The following is a 23,054-nucleotide window of genomic DNA, read 5'->3' on the forward strand; positions in this document are numbered from 1 at the left end:
TCATAGTCGGACTAACTCAGTAATTTGGTTTTCTTAAGTGTCATGCAAAACGCAACGTCTGACGCATTACACAGGGTTCTCCCCAGACACTGGAACGGTGGCGTAGCGACACTATACTCATTTTCCATGTTAGGTTAGGTGGTTTGTAACGGGTGAGGGTGACGAGCGAGCGTCCGTCCGCCCGCCACCCCGGTCCGATGATTGCGACCCCCCCCCCAGAATGACGGTGCGCCACTACACCAAAAATTTCTGGGGAGAACCCCGTTACACCTTAAATTATGATTTCTCAGGTCTGCTTCTTTGCAAAACAAGAGTTCACCTGTCACATACAAGTTGTCCAGGAACTGCTCGGCTCTGTACTGAGGGGTAAATGTCAAGTTTCTCAGTTTTTTCACTGACGAAGACGGAGTCGTGAGCAGCTGCTTCACCATGCTTACATTGTTTTGACGGGGGAGGAGCTTAGTCTGTGGGGAGGGGGGCGGCGGCGACTTGTGGTGCCACCCAGATTTGCTTCCCTCTGTGCAGTTTTCCCTTCACATACGTTCCACTTCCACATGAAAACTGCATGTTGGTGAAATTATGTCAAATTCCGCAATATTCTGCGTTAAAAAGTAGACTCTGTTTTAATCGGCCAATTCTGCGATTCCGTACGCCATTCCGTGATCGCGGAAATCATAGGGCCCTAAAAGTTTTCAAACAGGCCTAGCCTTTTTAAATGGGACAGCCTCCACCCAAACCAGGAGGGATCACAGCTTTTATCTGTCAGCATTGACCTGATTGTCCGTTCATGCATCATACCCACCTGCTGACTCACTGTAGACACACATGCACACGGTTCAGCACATTAAAATGGCCGTGCTGAACATGCGCTCTCTTTTAAGCAAATCCTTTATCATAAATGATGTAATTTTAGATAACAACCTAAACAGCATTCTCCTGACAGAGACATGGCTTGGCACTGATGCACCTGTTGTTCTCACTGAGGCTTCCCCACCAAATTTTAACTTTCTTATTTTCTACAAGAGGGGGACAAAAAGGAGGTGGAACTGCATCAATCACTAAAGACACCATGTTGTCAAATGACGTCTTTTTTAATAAATATTTATCATTTGACTACCATGCCTTTGTTTTTAGCAGTCCCCCATCCTCTGTATGACAGTCTACAGACCACCCCGCTATTCCACCTCTTTTAACAGTGAATTCTCAGAGCTACTGTCAATAACCCATAGCAAAAATTCCTTTTCTCCACAATTGACCATTTAACAAACACTAATTTTAATAGATCCTATAAAACACCAACTGACACCCTTTGGGAGGATTTTGCAGACCACTTCAGAAGTAAAATCAATAACATCAGATCCAGTCTTTTACCTCAACTGATTTTAAATGTCGACACACCTGGATCATTGATTTTACCGGAGGAAACACTAGAGAGTTTTGCCCTGGTTGATGCGAGGACACTTGGTTGAGTTTTCTCCCAAGTAAAGCCCACGACCTGCCTATTAGACCCAATTCCCACACCGTTTTTTAAAACATCTTGTGGATTCTTTGAGTATCAGCTGTTATTCATGGTGAATTGCTCTCTTCAGAAGGGTGTCTTCCCCGCCTCCTTTAAAACACCGGTGGTGAAGCCCCTTCTGAAGAAGAGCAACCTAGATCCCAACATCTTTAAAGTCCACCAAGCAAATTCAGCCATTTTCTTCTAAACACATTAAAAAGGTCATAAATGTATTTCCTTAAAACATGTAAAAAGCATTCAACCATTTAGAATTTTAATTTTGGAGCTAGGCTCATAAAGTGTGTTTCATGATTTCTGTGTTCAGGATTTAATGGGCGGGTCAGAAAATCATGCAAATCATGGCCGATTTGCATAAGCCCTATAAATACACTCAGCGCATTAGCTTCAGTGGTTTTTCTGCTTGCTCTCCAGTCTTGGATAGCATCTCTTAGAACTGTTTGCAGCTAGCTAACCAGTCAACCAGTCAGCTAAACAATCATGTCTCCTCCACATCGCCCTGCATCTTTCCTGGATGCCACAGTGTGCAGAGTAATGACACCATTAGCTTATTTAAGTTTCCTAAAGATGACAACGTTAGGAAACGGTGGATCGATTTTGTGAAAAGGAGCTACGATGGAGGGTTAAAAATCACCACCAACGCCTGTCTCTGCAGTGTCCACTTAGTTATATATAGTTAACTACAGCGACTGTCACCAGGTAAAGTCTGGATATCTGAAGAGTCTGTTGACGCTGGTCAGTGGGGCCGAACCGACCCTCTCCGTCATGGCTTGCATCCTCCTGTCTCACCGACAGTGCTCTCATCTCCGCCGCCAGCATTATGTGTCCGCCTGCGACCGTCCCGCCGACAACAGGTGCTCCCATCCCCACCACCAGCCTGACTTTAGATTCTCTGTGCTGACTCGAACCGGACCGCGGGCCGCGTTGGGCCGACATTTCCCGTCTATATCCTCGGGCAGGGTCGGGCCAGCACTTGATCAAGCATATGTGTGTGTGTTTGTAATAACTCAAAATAATGACGGTACTTCCAGCTACAAAGGGCACATCTCTCTCCTCCCTCCATGTTGTTTGTGCCGCTGCGTGGTTTTACACGTGAGTGAGTGTCCTCGTGCAGAAAAAGTGACTTTGTCACTCCCCGAGATGCTGAAATATATATTTTTACTGAGGAGAATGACAAACATAATAGTAACGCACAGTGATTTGAATAAGTAACTTAAATCTGATTAGTGGTTTGGAAATATTACAGGTTAGATTACTCCTCACTGAAAAAAGTGATCAGATTAGAGTAACGCGTTACCGGCATCACTGATTGTGTAGTGTAAGTGCAACATGGAGCTTGAGAACGTCCGTTATAACAGCCCACGTATTAAAAAAAATGTTGGGTTTAAATCGGGCTCCGGCTCGTAATTACAGTTAATGTGTCGGGCCGGGCGGCTTGGACACAACCTGCATGGGCTGGGCTGGGCTGGGCTGGGCTCGGGTCAGGCTTTATTTTTTTGGGCCAGATCTAACCTCCAAGTGTAAGTGTGTGCGTATGTATGTTATAAATATTGTACATTTTGGCATTTAAATGCATTTTGCTGAAGGTGCAAATCCTGAAAGTGATTTTACACTGTGCATCCTGTCATGCCCATGTAATGTTAGCAAATGTTATTGCATTTAATCATGACATGATTTGGCCTCATTCCCTGAGCGGAGTCCATCTGACAGCACAATGATAATCCACAGGTAATATTTTATGTGCACCAATATAGCTATGACAAGGAATTATATGTAGACTGCGCTGTTAAGTTTCTGTGTAATGTAAAACATGGACTGTGAGGAACGAGGCTGAACACTATCAAGTGTCTGACTCAGAGTCAGTTTCTAGCTCTGATGGCTCATACAGGTCAGGCTGGGTCGTCTGATGATGCTGCTAGCTTACATTGTTACTGTAGGTTACTTCCTTGTAGAGTACATGGAGGCTCCCCTCCTGCGTGTGGGCGTGGCTCCAGCGCCTCTGTCTGACAGGCCCCCAGCGTTTCACAGCAGAGAGAAGTGCTTGTTTTTCCATGATTTTGAGACCCAATTTTTTTAATCTTTCAAATTTGGCTCAGTGGTCAATGACACATGTTTCTGTGGTATGACAAACTCATAACACAAATTTATTTCTGCTTTACACGGACTTTAATAAGTATCTGCCTGTATCCAACTTACCGTTTTTAAGTAACATTTTGGAAAAACTTGATTTTTAATCAAGTAAATGATTTTTTGATTACAAACAACACTTTGGAGAAGTATCAGTCTGGCTTTAGGACGAACCACAGTACTGAGACAGCCCTATTAAAGATTTTAAACGACATCAGGTGCAACTTAGATAACCATAAACTCACAGTCTTGGTACTGCTGGATCTAACCGCTGCCTTCGATACAGTAGACCATCACATTTTATTAAATAGACTGAAGAACCTGGTCGGCCTCTCTGGTACTGTTCTTAACTGGTTCGTTTCTTACCTCACAGACCGACACTTCTTTGTAAGTATGGATACATGTTCCTCAGAAACCCACAAAATAAAGTGTGGGTTTCCCCAAGGGTCAATTTTAGGTCCAACTCTTTTTAATCTGTACATGCTTCCCCTTGGGGACGTCATCAGGAGGCATCAGCTTTCATAGTTATGCTGACAATATGCAACTGTACATCGCTGTGTCTCCGGATGACACAGGGCCTATTGATGTCCTTTTTAACTACATTTTAGATATCAAGACATGGATGGCAGCAAATTTCCTACAGCTCAACCAGGACAAAACAGAGGTTTTACTCATTGGTCCTGAAGGCCTGAAAGAGAAAGTTTTACCAAAGTTAAAGGATTTTAAACCATCACAATCGGTCAAAAATCTGGGTGTGATTTTTGACTCTGAGCTCAGTTTTATTCCACACATCAAAAATATAACAAAGACAGGTTTTTACCATCTTAAGAATATAGCCAGAGTCTCTCTCAGGCCAGCACGGAGGTGCTGATGCATGCTTTTATCTCTTGTCGTTTAGACTATTGTAATGCCCTGCTCGCTGGCCTTCCCAAAAAGAGCATTTCAAATCTACAATTATTACAAAACTCAGCTGCACGAGTGCTGACGAGGACCAGAGGGCGGGAGCACATTACACCGGTTTTAAAGTCGCTTTATTGGCTCCCCGTGCGTTTCAGGATTGATTTTAAGGTTCTTTTACTAGTTTTTAAATGTCTTAACGGTCTTTGGCCTTCTTATTTATGATGATCTGCTTTTACTCTAATCAATCAGCCCCGGTGGACCCTGAGGTCCTCCGGCACCGGCCTTTTAAACACCAAAGGTTATTTCTAAAAAGCACAGGGAGGCGGCTTTCAGTTGTTATGGGCCCCGACTGTGGAACAGCCTGCTGGAGAGCCTCAGGGTCGCAGAGACTGTTGAGGTTTGTTTTTTGTTTTTTTTAAAAAGAAGCTCAAGACCCACCTTTTCAACCAGGCTTTTAATTGATTTTTAAATGGTTTTTAAATTCCTTTTATGCTGTGCTAGTCCGAGCATTTGTATCTTTTATCATTTTTTTACTGTTTAATCTCTCATGTTTTTACCCTCATCAGCCCTTGGAAATTTTGCCCAACATACACAGTAATGGCTACAATAAAACATATATACAATCATAAATACAAATAGGTACCAACAATCAAAAGAACTAGTATAATAGAATGAAATATAAATAAAATAGTGAATCAAATTTCTAAATTGCACAAAGCCATTATCACACAAGTACAATAACACACTTAAGAGAGTATAATAATTTTACTACACTTTGTACAAGAAACACAAAATGAATACCAACCAACTTCTACATATATTTTCCGCACTAACCAATGACTTCCTTAAGTATTGATGGTGGCAACTTCTTCCGTCACTGTCGTTTCTAGGGAATACAGAGTCAGATAGTACCTGACTTGGTCCTCTGGAAACCAGTTGTATTTGAATTCTCACAGTCAGAACTGAAGGCCAGTTAGCAGGTCAGTTCACAGAGGCTCATCCTCAAGAGACGAGGCTGCTCGAGGCGTTTCTAATGGAGAGCACAAGGGCATTAGTATACACACATTATTCACAGTGTGTATAGTGCAGAACATCACACATACCCAGTGATAATAACATTATAACTGTCTGCAAAATGCATGTGAGAAATGACATAGTCTTCTTGTTAGTGATCAAATGTGCTGTAAGGACAGGAGGAGAAAGTTGGAAAATGACATTTTGCTTGAGGTGTCATAAGGGTCACAGGTGGGGGAACATCCCCCATGTGGGAAGACACAGAAGTTTTAGATAAGATGACATTTGCTGTCCCATCTGTTACATCAAAGAATCACTGTCCTGGGAAGACAGGATACACCCAAACATCAAAGAGTCATTATTATGTAAAGAAAATGTTTATGGCTGTTGTAAATGAAGACTCTGATTAAGATTAGGAAGAAGATTGATTACCTTTGAGATAGAGTACGGTCCAACAAACCTGGCATTCAGCTTGCGGCATGGGGATTTGAGAGGCAGATTGCATGTGGAGAACATCATTCTCTGGCCCACCTTGTATGCTGGAGCTGCAGATCGATGCCTATCCGTCTGCTTCTTGAAGGCACCCAAGGAACGCAAGAGCTGGGTCCTGGCCCGAGACCAAGTCCTCTTGCAGCGTTGCACAAAGGCTTGAGCAGAGGGAACTGCCACCTCCTCCTCTTGAGATGGAAAAAGTGGGAGCTGGAAGCCCAGGCAGCAGTGGAAGGGGGAGAGGCAAATGGCAGAGGTGGGCAAGGAGTTGTGGGCATATTCTACCCAGGGAAGAGACTTGCTCCAATAGGGAGGGTCCTGGGATGTCATGCACCTGAGAGACACCTCCAACTTCTGGTTTGCCCGCTCTGTCTGTCCATTTGTTTGAGGATGGAAACCTAAAGACAAGCTAGGAGAGGCACCAATCAATTTGCAAAAGGCTTTCCAGAATTGAGCTGAGAACTGTGGTCCATGGTCCGACTCAATATCAGAGGGAAGGCCATGCAGACGAAAAACCTGAAGAACCATCAACTCAGCAGTTTGCTTGGGAGAGGGTAGTTTGGGTACGGGGATGGAGTGGGCAGTCTTAGAAAAGCAGTCAACTACTGTGAAAATGCAAGTGTTACCATCAGAATTGGGGAGCCCAGTTACAAAATCAATGGCTATGTGTGACCAGGGGCGATGAGGGATGGGTAGAGGCCTTAATAACCCTGCCAGAGGCCTGATACCTGACTTGTTCCTGGCACAGACGTCACAGGCTGCTACAAATGTCTGGACATCCCTCTTCATGGAGGGCCACCAAAAATGCTGTCAGAGTAAGGCCAGGGTTCAGGTTGCCCCAGGATGGCAAGCAACTCTTGAGCCATGCCCCCATCTCAACACCTGTGGGCGAACTGAGAGGGGCACAAAGAGAAGGTTAGCTGGTTCATTGCCTGGTCCGGGTTCCTGATCCTGAGCCTCCCGGACAAGGGTCTCTATCCTCAGAAGGGCAGCACCGACAAGGCATTGAGGTGGGAGAATGGTCTCTGGGGGGCGCTGGGTCCTGAGCTGGAGAGAACTGCCTTGAAAGGGCATCTGGCTTAGCATTTCTGGATCCTGGGCGATATGATAGAGAAAAGTTAAATCGTGAAAAAAAAAAAAAGAGACCACCTGGCTTGCCGCTCATTGAGATGTCTGGCGGTCCGGAGGTATTCGAGGTTCTTGCGATTCGTCCACACAAGAAAAGGATTAGCCCCTTCCAGCCAATACCTCCACTCTTCCAAGGCCAGCTTCACTGCCAGCAGCTCTCGATCCCCTATACCAAAGTTCCTTTCTGCTGGGGAGAGACGGTGAGAAAAATAAGAGCAGGGGTTCAGCTTATCATCAGTAGGTGATCTCTGTGAAAAAATGGCCCCTACTCTTACCTCTGAGGCATCAACCTCAACCACAAATTGGAGGGAAGGATCAGGGATTGTAAGTATGGGGGCAGAGGTGAACCTGTGCTCTTGGTAGAGGTGAGTGCAGTGAGGGGGGCCAGCCACGGAACTGTAATCCCTAATAAACCGCCTGTAAAAATTAACAAACCCCAGGAACTATTGGAGACCAAGTCTGGAAGAAGGGTTGGGCCAGTCCGCTACTGCCTTCAGTTTCGAGGGGTCCATCTCGACCTGGGAGGGAGAGATGATAAAGCCCAAAAGAAACAGAGTTCCTATGAAATTCGCATTTCTCTGCCTTGACAAAAAGTTTGTTCTTGAGCAGCTGCTGGATAACTTGTCTGACATGGAGCCTATAATAGTCAAGGAAATGTGAAAAAATTAATATATCATCAAGGTAAACAAAAACAAATATGTCCTGTAGGACATCATTGACCAGGGTTTGGAACACTGCTGGGGCATTGGTCAGGCCAAACAGGACTACCAGGTATTCATAGTGGCCTGTAGGTGTGTTGAAGGCTGTTTTCCACTCATCCCCTTCCCTAATCCTCACAAAATGGTAGGCATTTCTTAGGTCAAGTTTTGTGAAACTGTGCCCCTGGAGTAATTCAAAGGCAGTGGACATGAGGGGCAGAGGATATCGATTCTTGATTGTGATGTCATTTAGCCCACGATAGTTGATGCAGGGGCGCAGGGATCCATCCTTCTTCCCACCAAAGAAGAAGCCAGCACCAGCAGGAGACAAGGATGGGCGAATGATTCCCGCGGCCAGTGAGCCCAAAATGTACCTGTTCATGGCCCCTCTCTCAGAAGGAGAAAGAGAGTAGAGTCTGCCCTTAGGTGGAGAGGTGTCGGGGAGAAGCTCTATAGCGTAGTCATAAGGCCTATGAGGAGGTAGAGAGACAGCACGGGACTTACTGAATACAGGCTTAAGGTCCATATACTCCTGGGGCACTTTAGACAGGTCAGGGAACTCAGCAGCTGGGGACGGAGAGACAGGCATGAAAGCAGACTTGAGGCATGAGGACAGGAAAAACCAGCTCCAGCCCAAAATAATGTTGTCAGACCAATTAACATGGGGATTATGCAGTGACAACCACGGGAATCCAAGAAAAATAGGAACATGGGGGTTCTCCATAACATAAAAGGTGATTCCTTCTGAATGGTTACCAGAAATTCTTAATGCTGTTCTCTTGAGTATGGATTCAAAAGGCTGCCATCGAGGGTCTGGACAGTGAGAGGTTGGTCTAGATCTAACAATGGAATTCCAAGACTTCTGACAATAGCTTAACAAATTAAGTTCTTGTCGAAACCTGAATCAATGAGGGCTTGAAGGGTATGGGACTGCTCTCCATAGATAAGTAAAACAGGGAGATAAGATCGCTGGATAGGGGAATGATTCTGGACTGCCCGCCAGGCCCCATACTCTCACTGGTGAGAAGCTCCTTTTAAAGGACATGACTGGCAGAAGTGCCCACGGTAGAAACATGCCTTTACTTCTCGTCGCCGTTGGTGCTCCTCAGGGGTGATCCGAGCTCGATTGACCTGCATGGGCTCAGGAGGGGGAGCAGTGAGCGATGGGGAAGTGGATGGACTCAACCTGGGGGGTGACCGGGTCCTCTCCCACGCCCTCTGCCTTAAACGGGCATCGACACGGCCAGTCAGGTCCATGAGACCAGCAAGGTCCTTGGGCAGCTCTCTTGAGGCTAACTCATCCTTGACAGGATCGGACAAACCATTCAAAAATGCATCAAACAGGGAATCATCATTCCAACCACAAGAGGCTGCCAATGTATGGAAATCAATGGCATAATCATAATCTGACTGTGAACCTTGGCAGAGCTTCATGATCTCTCTAGCTGCCTCTCTGCCAGAGAAGGAGCGGTCAAAAACCTTCCTCATCTCATCAGTGAAATCCTTGTACTTTGAGCAGCACGCAGCCTTGGCATCCCACAATGCAGTTCCCCACTCCCGAGTCTTTCCAGTAAGGAGGGTGATGACGTAAGCAATGCAGGAGCATTCTGTGGGGAAAGCAAGAGACTGACGCTCCAAAGAGAGAGAACATTGTGAGAGAAAAGATCGACATGTCCCAGGGGCACCATCATATGGCTGAGGAGCAGGGAGTCTCGGTTCTCTGAGGGGAGAGGGAGGTGCCTGAGGGTCAGAACTTGGCACTGGGCAGAGAGGGTATTAAATTTCTCAATAAATGTCAAGACGTTGTGGTTCACCTGGCCAATCTCATGTTGATGGGCTCCAAGCAATATGCCTTGCCTCTTCACAGCGGCTCTCAGCTTCTCTGCGTCCACTGGGTCCATGATGACCAGATTATATTGTCAGGGCCGGTGAGGCCGGGAGGGATTTCGGACCCAGAAGCAGACTCGGGAGCAGACGATAGTTAGGATATTTATTTACAGTTCAAAAAACACAGGCAGTACAGGCCAGGCACGGGCCGCAGGGTAAAAAATCAAAGTCGATCAATTCAAAAAATCCTGGCAAAAGTACAGGTAGGGCTCAGGCAAAAATCTAGGGTCAGACAAGCAAAATGGTCAAATAAACAGGTAGGCAATGTTAGGCACAGCAGAGGTACAGTCAGGGCTGAGGCGAAATCCAGGAGTCAGAAACAGGCAGAGGTCGGTGCACAGGCAGGGAAGGGGAACTCAGTCAGCAGTACAAAGGGCTCTGCAAAACTCACGTGGCTGAACAGAAACAGGTTGGCAACGGATAAGCAGACAGGGCAAAGGCATCCAAGAACGTCCGGCAAAATCTCAGTCAAAAACAGGCTTAGGTCAGCAAGATGAAAAAATCCACAAAGGCAACACTTGGGCAGGAAACTCCTGGAATCAAATGTGATAATCTGGTGAAGACTGTCAGTCCTGGTTTGTTTTTAAAGCCCAGGCTGACGAGGAGAGTAGGATCAGGTGTGGAGCAGCAGGCAACTCAGAATTGGATGTCTAACTTGTCACTCAACCAGGGGGCAGGGCAGAGAGGAAAACACAGCGTGGATCACACAGGTCAGCCAGGTCACTGATATGTGTATATACATACACATATATACATTTATATATATATATATATATATATATAAATACGTATATATATACCCCCATCCCCCCGTTTACTGTCCCATTCTCACCTCTACCTCCCTCTCCATGGCTCTCATGTCACAGACCTGTCACTGGATCCTGGATTACCTCACTAACCGGCCACAGTATGTGAGGACTCGGGACTATGTGTCGGACACGATAACCTGCAGTACAGGGGCCCCACAGGGTACGGCCCTGGCCCCTTTCCTGTTCACCCTGTACAGTGCAGACTTTTCCCACCAATCACCCCACAGCAATCTATAAAAGTTCTCTGACAACTCTGCTATTGTCGGCCTCATCAGGGACGGGGACGACAGAGCCTACAGAGAACTTATTCAGGATTTTGTGGACCAACACCGGGAAGACCAAAGTGCTGGTGGTGGATTTCCGCAGGCACAAACAACCCTTCACACAGGTTAACATCCTGGGAACAGACATTGAGATGGTGACATCTTACAAGTACCTGGGAGTTCACCTGAACAATAAACTGGACTGGACTGATCACACTGCAGCTACATACAAGAAAGGTCAGAGCAGACTGTATCTGCTGAGGAAGGTCCTTTGGAGTCCTCCTGACTTCTTTCTATGACTCTGTGGTGGCATCAGCCATTTTCTATGGAGTAGTCAGGATGATGGACAAGCTGTCATTGCTGCTGGTGCAGGAGTCCCACCCCCTGCAGGACACTATCACAGCATGATGAGTGATGAGTGACTCTAATCTGATACTGGTTTGTAAATATTGACGTGTTAGATTACTCGTTACTGAAAAAAGTGGTCAGATATACCGGCATCACAGCGCAGATAGAGTCTTTCCCTGAATGGGGTCCTGGGAAATTTGGAAAATTTAGAAAATTGGACTGTTTAAAGATGCAATTTCAACATAGTTTGAGAAGGAAAGGAAGGCCAATCGTTGGGTCCTCATCGTCATATTTTAATCACAAATAAAGCTAATTTTCCATTACTAAGCCTACTGAGTGATGTTTACGTTACAGATATTATAGCCTATAATAAGACCTGTGCTGTGTGCACAGGCTATTAAAGCAGGTGGAACATTCCCTATTATCATTTCTTGGCTCCATTGTCTATCTGCATCAGGCCTACAGGAGGCTTTGAATGGTATTAAGAGACAAACATCTATTTCACATCATCAATAAACCCACAAATGTACATTCTCCACAAACGTAAGAGCCGCTGCCTACTACACACGTAACATGCTATTTCCTACACATGTAATAACTGTTACGTTTGCAATGATTTATGTTTGGGGACCTGAAAATCTTTATTGTAATAACTTCCCACAAATGTAATAATACAATGAATAATGGTCGGGGTGGTTGTTATTTGTTTGTTTGCCTATACACCTATTAATACTACTGACCGTAGGTGCAAAATCCAGCTGCTGACTCTCTGCTGTCACACAACGGATCCCCCCATGACCAAAGTGTCAGTTGGACTTCAGAGGGGCCACAATTCAACAGCCCTAAGCGGTCATTTGGACCGCTAGATTTAAACTGTATAATGCTGCAAACAGAACCAAACATCGGACACTTGAAATGCCACAAGCCTGTGTGTGGTTAGTGTGAGGAGAGCGCAGGATCTGCAGACTGCAGACTTTTAGTTTTAGATCAGCTCGTTTCCAGCTTTTTCAATTATCATTATTTGTTTTATAAAATATTAAGTGTTGAAATAAAATGTTTCATAACCATAAGTTACTTTTAACTATTAAATTTCTTGTTCTGAGTTTTCTCTATTAAAATCTTGTGTAAATATGCAATAATTACGGTTTACTATGATATCGGTAAATGTATAATTAAACTTGTTAAAATGTACACTTTGGTGTTATTTCGTTGTTTTTGTTGTTTTTTTTTTTAAAATATCATGACACAATGAGTTCATTAATCACTCAGGCTATTTACATGAGACATTATGGGGTTTACATTGAGCGGTCCAAATGATGCTTACGGCCGTTCGAGTAGTGTTGGAATTCCGGCCCGTCAGAAGTCCAACTGACACTTTGGTCCAATCAGAAACATATAATTTGACCCGATCTAACTCTAGGGTTGTGGAAAGCATGCTGTTATACCTTAACCAAGATATCGATCATTGAGATTACATGGATCAGATCTGACTGGAATGAACCTGGTAAACTGGTTCACTTCACCCGCCAGCACACAAATTCACGCGCATTTGGCGGGTGGCGGGTTTAATTTCCTTTCCTGCTATAAACGCTGCACTGGCACTAAACAGTAGGGGGTAATAACACTGACGTAGAATTTGCAACAAATTGTTCTGACTCTGCCCACATATGTCATGAGGAAAGCCAGGCCAGCTTCTGTGCAACTTGCGCTGGCAACAATGTTGCATTTGTGGTTGCTGGCCGTTCGACATGCAACCACATAAAAACTTTTTGCCATTAGGCAATTTTATTAGATTTATGTTTTTTGATCTGGGGCTATAGCCCCGAATGCCCAGGTCTAACGACGTGCCTGCTCTGCACTGTGCAATAACTCAAACGAATGAGTACAAATTCATTTCATCACCCATATTTATTATACATATTTAAAATCTGTATATAATATAATATATACTATGATATATATATAATATATAATATATAATATATAATATGTTATATATATATATATATATATATATATATATATATATATATATATATATATATATATATATAATATTGTGCATTTTTGCACTATGTCATGTAAATATATATATCTGCCTATTTGATTCTATTTTCTTTCCTTTTAATTATATTGTCAATTTTACAATTGCTCTTGTTCTTGTAATATTCTGTCGCTGCTGTGACAAACAAATTTCCCCGTCTGCGGACCAGGATTTATGATTCTGATTCTGATTCTGTGTGGGTGGGACTCCTGGGCCTCTGTAGCCTCTCATAGGGCCAGGTTTTAAAAGCTTTTAACTGACAGCACTAATACACACACACACACACACACACACACACACACACACACACACACACACACACACACACACACACACACTCACACATTATATATACATTTTGAAAAAATGGTTTTAGGGCACATATGTTAAGTATTCTGTTATACTTGTGTGTTTTCAAAATGTCTGTTTTTCTTTGCAGAATCGACACCACAGCCACCTTCTCCCAGTAAGATATGAAGTTTATTTCATGCTTTGATTATATTTGTATTCATACAAAATGAAACATGTTAATTTTTCTTTTCAAATATTTACTTATGTCTGACACAATTTTCTCTTCAGCATTCAGTAAACCATGGCGGAACATAAACTGGGGGTAAGTTTACTGAGGATCCGTCCACACAGCCTGGTTAATTTTGCAACTATGAAGTTTTGTTCCCAGTTTTACTGTTCTGTCCACATGCAAACGTGCTTTTAGAACACTGAACCGGTCACTTGAAACCGGAGTCCAGGGTGAGGTTTTCGGCTGATTTGGGTTTCAGCGTTGCGCATGGATATGACAACCGCGAATATTTTCACTGCTTACGCCAGAGTAAACCCAGAGAGTAACGACAGTTAGAAGGTGGTTAGCTTCGCTTGATAACTTGGCTAATATGGACGTGACATAGTTGTTGTTTATTGTCTTGCTGTCAGCTGTGTTCAGCTGTCATGTCCAGCTGCTCAACCTAATGCAACAACGACGGCACCTGGATGAGCAGCGAAGGAGACTGCTCCTCTCGCTAGCAAACAGATGATGCATCCTTGCGAGTCGCCATTGTTGTTTGTGTTTTGGTATTTGCCACGCTTCCCCTTTCCGGTTTTAAACTATTTTCATTGGTTAAAACAGCCTTCCCGTTTTACCTTACATCCCCACCTATTGCTGTGGCATATGTATTACACGTATATTGCATCACTTGGTGGCAGATTTTCCTCTTTAAAAACAGCCGACAGGTGAAACAGGAAGAGATGTTCTTCACCTCTGAATCAATACAACTCAAACCAAACTTCAACCAGCTTTGTATCACTACAATGTTACAATGTTTGCTGCCTTCCTTCCTTGTGACTCATTTCCTGGAGGTTGTGACTGAAATATCCACGGTTTTAACAGCTTCTTCTTTCACGATGTCAGAAAGAGTTATTGGACCTGTGTTTTGTATATATTGTATTTTATACTGTTATATTTTACCAAGTGAGTTATGTGTCTGTGGTTTATGACAGAATAAAACCAAACCAATGGGTATAATATTTGTTTTGTCTGATGGTTGGTTAATTGATGTCAAAATCAATAAAGTATATTGTAACCTAAAATCAAATGTAATCTATTCTAACAGAAACAAAGGGGTGGATCTTCAGTATGTGAAGGAGTATCAGACTGAAAAAGACGACGTCAAACTTGTCAGAATTCTTCTGTACGGACCCGTCGGAGCTGGAAAGTCCAGCTTCGTCAACTCTGTCAGCAGTGTCCTACGAGGCAAAATTAGTCTTCCTGCTGCGGCCAATAACTCTGCCGAGTCTGACAAAAGTTACACCAAAAAGGTAAGGAAACTTTTGATTTCTTTGAATTATCGTCCGCAAAAGTAAGTTTGTTCATTTGAATTCATCTGTATCACTTTAGAATTATTTATCTGTTAGTTTGTTGAATTAAATTTCTAAAAACAGACATTAGGATCATTTTTACTGTCCAAGTTTATGAACACATACCACACTCTCAAACACATTCAATAGTACAATGGAATACATATCAAATGGGTAATGTAATAGATTAGTTTATCATACATGAAGTTGGTAGGTATGTACAATATACACAGGAAGACACCTACATACAGTATATACAGTGTGCAGGATATATATTCCACATTCTGTACAGATGGAATATATATATTGTACATGTTAGAGTACAGTGTGTATTTCAAACTTTAAATGTATGCAAGTATGTCCCTCTATTATACCTTACTGGCAGGATTTAAAGAACTGTATGGAGAAAATCTTGAGGGTGGATATTCTGTCCTCACACTGGTGTAGCAGAACAGTGCTAGACAGATAGTGAGCAAAAACTCCCACAATCCGTCTTCTAATTTTGTGGTTTAATGTTTCTGTAAAACTGATACAGAACAACAACTATGAATTTTAACACACAAATCTGAGTTATACTCACGGACAAATCTTTCTCAAGGCTGTAACGCAAAGAAACTGCTGCACACACTGTATCATCACGGAGCACATGGTGAGAAAATGAATCTTAAGAAAATCAACTATACCAAAGACCACCTGGTGGCAACAAACAGGTCAGGGATCAGCACACTCGCAGCCTGGAATATTAACAAATTTACCACTATCAACTAGTTCTTCTGTTCACTATCAGCAGGGGAGGAGGGGGGAAAAGTTAGGACAATTCCAAGAGCCCCTGGCTGACAGGGGCCCCAAAAATAGGTAAAAAAAAAAGAAAAAAAAAAAAAAAAAAAAAAAAAAAATATATATATATATATATATATATATATATATATATATATATATATATATATATATATATATATATATATATATATATGACATTATTAAACCATCATCATTGAATATATATTTCAAATATAATATTACAATTAATGATCTCTTTGTTTTGTTTTCGGCAGTAAAAGTTAAATGTCCTCATTGACCAAAAAGTAAACATCCATAATGACCAACCACCCCCCCTGTATCTGCATGAAATGAAATGGTCCTGCCTTATCAGTAATGGCTTTCAAACAAGGAAAGAGAGGAAAGACAAAGGAAAGAGTGTCAATTTGTAAAACAGTTTTTCACGAAGAAAGGCTGGGAGCCTTCAGTCTGTGAGTGGTGTTAGCCTGTTGGCTTAATGTCCATGGAGAAATAAGCTAGCTAGCTACAGACTAGTGTTAGCCTACATTTCATCAACATTTAATCAGTGCAGGGAAACATTTAGCAAGATATTCATATTAAATTATTGTCCCTGCTGCTTTTAGCAGACTGAACAACAGACGAGTCAGCAGCAGCAGCCCAGTCTGCCCATAACTGTCCCCTCCCTATCCCTCCCCGTCCCAGTCTGTCCCAGTGAAGAAGGTGAGCAACACTGTGTTCATGCCAGTGCTAGCAGTCTGTGGGGAGTTCTCTGTCTCTCTTGCTCATTTTACCATTAGAAAAAGAAAAAGAAATATTTATTAATGACAGAAATTCAAACTCATATTGTTTTCTCACATAATGATCAATGAGGAAGAGTATAATTAAAATAAACATGTTGTTTGAACAGACACGTCAAGTGCATCATCAGCAGAAGCAGCTGTCTGCCATATGCCTTTAAAATAAAAAATGTGGCTTTGGGGCGACCGTGGCTCAGGTAGTAGAGCAGGTCGGCCTATGTTTGGAGGATCGGCGGTTTGATCCCCGCCCAGCCAACTTTGTCATGGTCCTTGTGTCCTTGGGCATGACACTTCACCCATGTTGCCTTGTGTGAATGTGTATGACTGCTGCGTGTTTGAGGTGGTGGTTGGAGGGCCTGTAGGCACTGAATGGCAGCCACGCTTCTGTCAGTCTGCCCCAGGACAGCTGTGGCTACTATCGTAGTTTACCAGTATGACTGTTTTGGTGCATGCAGACTGTGTGACTCAATACAATGAGAGAAACGTTATTTTCTGGAAATCAGGAGATTAAATTGCAACAACCATATAGCCTCATATATGTATTTATTGACCCCAGATCCAAAGCCACCAGACCTGCATGCAGGACTACAAGGGAGACAATGGGCAGTAACCAAGTAACTGTCATGTTGGTCTTTTCACAAATATGAGAATATAGTCAAACATATCATTAAAATGCATAGTTTTATATAAAACGGCATAAAATGTTTTCGCCGGCCTAGACAAGGGCCCAATTGGATTTATTTTTGTGGGGCCCAAAATCCCTGGTGGCGCACCTGACTATCAGATAAGAGTACAATCACCTCAGTAACAGGCCTGAGATATGTTTTAGCAACTCCCTGCTTCATGATGTTGACTAGGGGTGTCAAATTATCGCATTAATTGTGATTAATTAATTACAATCATATTTAGCGTGTTATGTTTTTTAATTAGGTCAATTTAATTTTTAATCTCAAACTTAACTATTTCTGTATGCGAGTTTCCTTTTATAAAATCTGTTTTTATGCGTTGGGCTTCTTGTGCTTGAGTTGTTGGGGTTGGAAAACAATGGTCAGTCACACCATGCAGTGGACATTGATTGGCTGTCATTGTGTTTGGGATGGTTTAGCATAAGCTGATAGGCTCCCATTGTAGTTGGGAGGGCAAGGTGAGGAGCAGTAAGCTGCAGAGAGGAGACTTGAAAATGGAGGAGCATGTGAGAGTTGTCGGTCCAATGAATGGGAAATTTACATTTCACAAATGCCCCAACAGCACCATTGATACACTATATTACCAAAAGTATTCGCTCACCCATTCAAATGATCAGAATCAGGTGTTCTAATCACTTGGCCTGGCCCCAGGTGTATAAATTCAAGCACTCAGGCATGCAGACTGTGAAACAAGACATTTGTGAAAGAATGGGCCGCTCTCAGGAGCTCAGTGAATTCCAGCGTGGAACTGTCATAGGATGCCACTTGTGCAACAAATCCAGTCGTGAAATTTCCTCGCTCCTAAATATTCCACAGTCAACTGTCAGCTCTATTATAACAAAATGGAAGCGTTTGGGAACAACAGCAACTCAGCCACGAAGTGGTAGGCCACGTAAAGTGACGGAGAGGGGTCAGCGGATGCTGAAGCGCATAGTGCAAAGAGGTCGCCGACTTTCTGCACAGTCAATTGCTAGAGAGCTACAAACTTCATGTGACCTTCAGATTAGCCCAAGTACAGTACGCAGAGAGCTTCATGGAATGGGTTTCCATGGCCGAGCAGCTGCAGCCAAGCCACACATCACCAAGTGCAATGCAAGGCGTCGGATGCAATGGTGTAAAGCACGCCGTCACTGGCCTCTAGAGCAGTGGAGACGCGTTCTCTGGAGTGATGAATCACGCTTTTCCATCTGGCAATCTGATGGACGAGTCTGGGTTTGGAGGTTGCCAGGAGAACGGTACATTTCAGATTGCATTGTGCCAACTGTGAAATTTGGTGGAGGAGGAATTATGGTATGGGGTTGTTTTTCAGGAGCTGGGCTTGGCCCCTTAGTTCCAGTGAAAGGAACATTGAATGCTTCAGGATACCAAAACATTTTGGACAATTCCATGCTCCCAACCTTGTGGGAACAGTTTGGAGCGGGCCCCTTCCTCTTCCAACATGACTGTGCACCAGTGCACAAAGCAAGGTCCATAAAGACGTGGATGACAGAGTCTGGTGTGGATGAACTTGACTGGCCTGCACAGAGTCCTGACCTGAACCCGATAGAACACCTTTGGGATGAATTAGAGCGGAGACTGAGAGCCAGGCCTTCTCGACCAACATCAGTGTGTGACCTCACCAATGCGCTTTTGGAAGAATGGTCAAAAATTCCTATAAACACTCTCCTCAACCTTGTGGACAGTCTTCCCAGAAGAGTTGAAGCTGTAATAGCTGCAAAAGGTGGACCGACATCATATTGAATTCTATGAGTTAGGAATGGGATGGCACTTCAGTTCATAGAATGAGTAAAGGCAGGTGAGCGGTCTGCCTTCTTTGTAAAAAGGAGTTTGCTAACCACCGAAGCAGCTCATGTTTAGCATATCACATCAACATAAAGCACCCAGTCACGAGTGCAGCCACAGCTAACGTTACCAGTGAAAACATTAGCAATTTAGTGTGCCATAGCAAAGCTCTTTGCCAAACTAAAGTCGAGGAGAACACCCTGTGTATGAGCAAGTCTGCGACCAACAGGCTGACCAATGTTCTTGCCAAGTGGATAGTGATGAACTGCAGGCCGATAAACATAGTGGAAGACAAGGGGTTAACAGAGGTGTTGCAAACTGTGTCCAATGACCCATCATACAAGCCACCGTGCCGGACTACAGTGACCAAAATCAGCAAGATGTACAACGGCAAAAAGAAAAACAAACTTGAGATTTTGGTGGAGGATTCGCCCAACTTTGTTGCTATAACCGGAGATCACTGGACCTCAGCTGGCAACCACAGATATCTGGGGGTGACTGGACACTTTATTGATGGTGGGTGGAAGGACAAATTGTTTGCACTGACCGTAATGAAAACAGAAACCAGGCACTTTGCTGATAAATGCGCGAACAGTTCCTCAAGGTGGCAAAGGACTGGGGAATTGAAAACAAGATATCCACTATCGGTACAGACAGCGCAGCAAACAGGCTGGCTGCTATGAAAGCCCTTCCATACGAGCACATCACCTGCAATGGTCACATTCTCCAGAGGACCATCACAGTCTGCCTCGATAGCAGTGGGTTTGCCGGTGTACTAGCAAAGTGCCGCAAGATTGTTAGCCATTTTAAACAAAGCCCTACAAATACCACAGTACTTAACCAGCAACAAGTTGTACTAAAAAGAGCGATCTACTTATCCAAGATGTACCGACCAGGTGGAATTTGACGCTCGCAATGGTGTCACGCCTCCTACGCAACCGAGAGGCTGTCCAGGCTACGTTGGACCAACAAAACAACCACAGATTAGTCATGCCAACTGTAGCTGAGTGGGAGAAACTGCAGAGGCTGGAGGTCCTGCTTGACCCATGCAGGTAAGCCCAAATAAACACCTGTCCATTTAAAAAAATAAACTACCATAACATGTGTAATCCAAAAATGAATGAACATTAGGTAGTTACCTCTAAGGACAATTAAATTGGAAATCAGTTACACTTAATTTTAAATATCCAGCTAAGTTTATTTTTCAAACTTATCCACTGCCGCAGGTATGTGACTGAGCTGCTGGATGGTGAGGCCTATGTCTCTTGCTCTGTAGTGCTGCCTGCTTTTTGCCATCTGGACTGTGTCATGGACATCACTGATGATGATCCAGCTCAAGAATGTCTTCCAGAGGGACCTGGCAGCACGGTGAGCTGTTGCCAACGAGACATGGTTCAAGGTGGTCGCAGCACTGGATCCACGTTACAAGGATTTGAAATGTCTTCCAAGAGAAAAGAGGGAACAGGTAAAGACTATAAGGATAAGATGGACTATTGAGTCCAATTCATCAAATCAAACTTTATTTATATAGCACTTTTCACACATAAGAAATGCAACACAAAGTGCTTCACAAAATAAAATGAAATAAAATGGCCTACTGCACTTAGTATTAATGACAATCATTCATCATTCATTCATCCACCTGTCCATCTATTCATTCATTCATTCAGGTGTGGACCAGTCTGGAGAACATGGTCCAAGCAGCAGCAGCATTAATTTCAGGCTTTGAGACTATAGGTATATCATTTGATTATTGATCCCTGATTTCATGGTGGTGCCCCGTGTTCATTAATGACTCATAGTAACCTAGGTTTCATTAATCAACTATAATCATTTTAATTAATAATAACATATTAATTAATAATCAATATCGATTCCCAACATAACATGACTTAAGCCACAAGATAAGACCGTCAAGGATGCGTCGCATCACACCAATCATCTGTTCCCACACCAGGATATCTGTAGGTTTGAACAAGTCAAATTTAAGACTTTCTAAGACCAATTTGAACAAAATTTAAGACCTACACGAAGTACGAAAACGTAAGGAAAAATAAAGTCCCCGAATTACTTTCAAAAATAACTAAATCAGATTCGGATTCAAAGTATTTCAAAGTAGTATTAATCCCTGGGGGGAAATTGTTTTTGTTCCAATGCTCCATGCAGAGTAGAAATAGAAATATAGCATGAATGGAAACAAGAGCTAAAGATGAAGATGTAAATAAAGTAAAATATTAAAGTAGACATTAAAATAAAATATCAAAGTAGGCAATAAAATACAAATAAATAATAAAATTGTAAAGTATACAAACTGAAATATTTACAATATACAATGAAATGGTTGTAGCGTTATAAATAAAATGAGAATGTATAGTTATATTGTTTGTTTCCATAGCCAAATGAGTCCAACTGTCAGATGGAGGAGTTGTACAGGTTGATGGCCACAGGCAGGAATGACTTCCTGAGGCGCTCAGTGGTGCATTTAGGAGCAATCAGTCTCTGGCTGAAGGTTCTGCTCTGTTTGACCAGAGCGTTGTGGAGAGGGTGAGAGAGCAACTTGCTATTTTTAAAACAGTAATAAGTTTTATGTTGTGTGGAGCCTATCAAGCAATTTAAAAATAACGATTTTGATGCCAGCGTAAAAGAGCACCATGCATTCCCATTGAAAATGAGTTTGAGCTGAAAACGAAAATATGGTCAAACTTAAAGTGCGTCTTTCATCATAATTATGCTTTTACACAAATATTTGATACATTCACAAAAAAAGCTGAAGTTGCATTTTGGCGAGAGTTTCACTTTAAGTAACTTTAGTTTAGTTTTTATCTGGGAATTTTATTCATCCATCCATTTCTATCCACTTATCCGACCGGGTCGCGGGGGCAGCTGCCTGAGCAGGGACACCCAGACTTCCCTCACCCTGGACACTTCCTCCAGCTCTTCTGGGAGGATCCCAAGGCGTTCCCAGGCCAGCTGGGCGACATAGTCGCTCCAGCGTGTCCTGGGTCTTCCCCGGGGTCTCCTCCCAGTGGGACATGCCAGGAACACATCCCGAGGAAGGCGTCCCGGGGGCATCCGAAACAGATGCCTGAGCCACCTTTGCTGGCTCCTCTCGATGTGGAGGAGCAGCGGCTCTACTCCGAGCTCCTCCCGGGTGACAGAGCTCCTCACCCTATCTCTAAGGGAGCGCCCTGCCACCCTGCGGAGGAAACTCATTTTGCCCGTTTCTATCTGGGATCTTATTCTTTCGGTCCTGACCAAAAGTTCATGACCATAGGTGAGGGTAGAAATGTAGATTGACCGGTAAATCGAGAGCTTTGCCTTTCGACTCAGCTCTCTCTTCACCACGACAGACTGATACGACAGCATTACTGCAGCCACTGCACAGATCCGCCTGTCGATCTCACGCTCCATCCTTCCCTCACTCGTGAACAAGACCCCAAGATACTTAAACTCCTCCACCTGAGGCAAGAACTCTCCCCCAACCTGGAGGGGACAAACCTTTTTCCGGTCGAGAACCATGGCCTAGGACTTGGAGGTGCTGATTCTCATCCTAGCTGCTTCACACTCGGCTGCAAACCGTCCCAGGACATGCTGGAGGTCCTGGCCCGAAGGAGCCAACAAGACCACATCATCCGCAAAAAGCAGAGATGAAATCCAGTGGCTCCCAAACCAGATCCCCTCCGGCCCCTGACTGCACCTAGAAATTCTGTCCATGAAAATAATGAACAGAACTGGTGACAAAGGGCAGCCGTGCTGGAGTCCAACATGTACTGGGAACAGGTCTGACTTACTGCCGGCAATGCGAACCAAGCTCCTGCTCCGCTCGTACAGGGACCGTACGGCCCTTAGCAGAGGGCCTCCGACCCCGTACTCCCGGAGCACCTCCCACAGAATGCCACGAGGGACACGGTCGAATGCTTTCTCCAAGTCCACAA

At 43.7% G+C, this 23,054-nt stretch overlaps 1 protein-coding gene across 1 annotated transcript in view; it reads left to right on the forward strand.

Annotated features, from left to right (window-relative positions):
- The window catches only part of LOC119025281 (interferon-induced protein 44-like), a 47,485-nt gene that overhangs the window by 5,197 nt on the left and 19,234 nt on the right, over nt 1-23,054 (forward strand). Inside the window, exons 3-5 of the mRNA XM_037108683.1 lie at nt 13,663-13,689; nt 13,803-13,836; nt 14,831-15,035. Coding sequence (XP_036964578.1) covers nt 13,663-13,689; nt 13,803-13,836; nt 14,831-15,035 — 266 coding nt within the window. The remainder of the gene's footprint in view (nt 1-13,662; nt 13,690-13,802; nt 13,837-14,830; nt 15,036-23,054) is intronic.

This window comes from Acanthopagrus latus, chromosome 9 (assembly GCF_904848185.1).
Source record: "Acanthopagrus latus isolate v.2019 chromosome 9, fAcaLat1.1, whole genome shotgun sequence".
NCBI lineage: Eukaryota > Metazoa > Chordata > Actinopteri > Spariformes > Sparidae > Acanthopagrus > Acanthopagrus latus.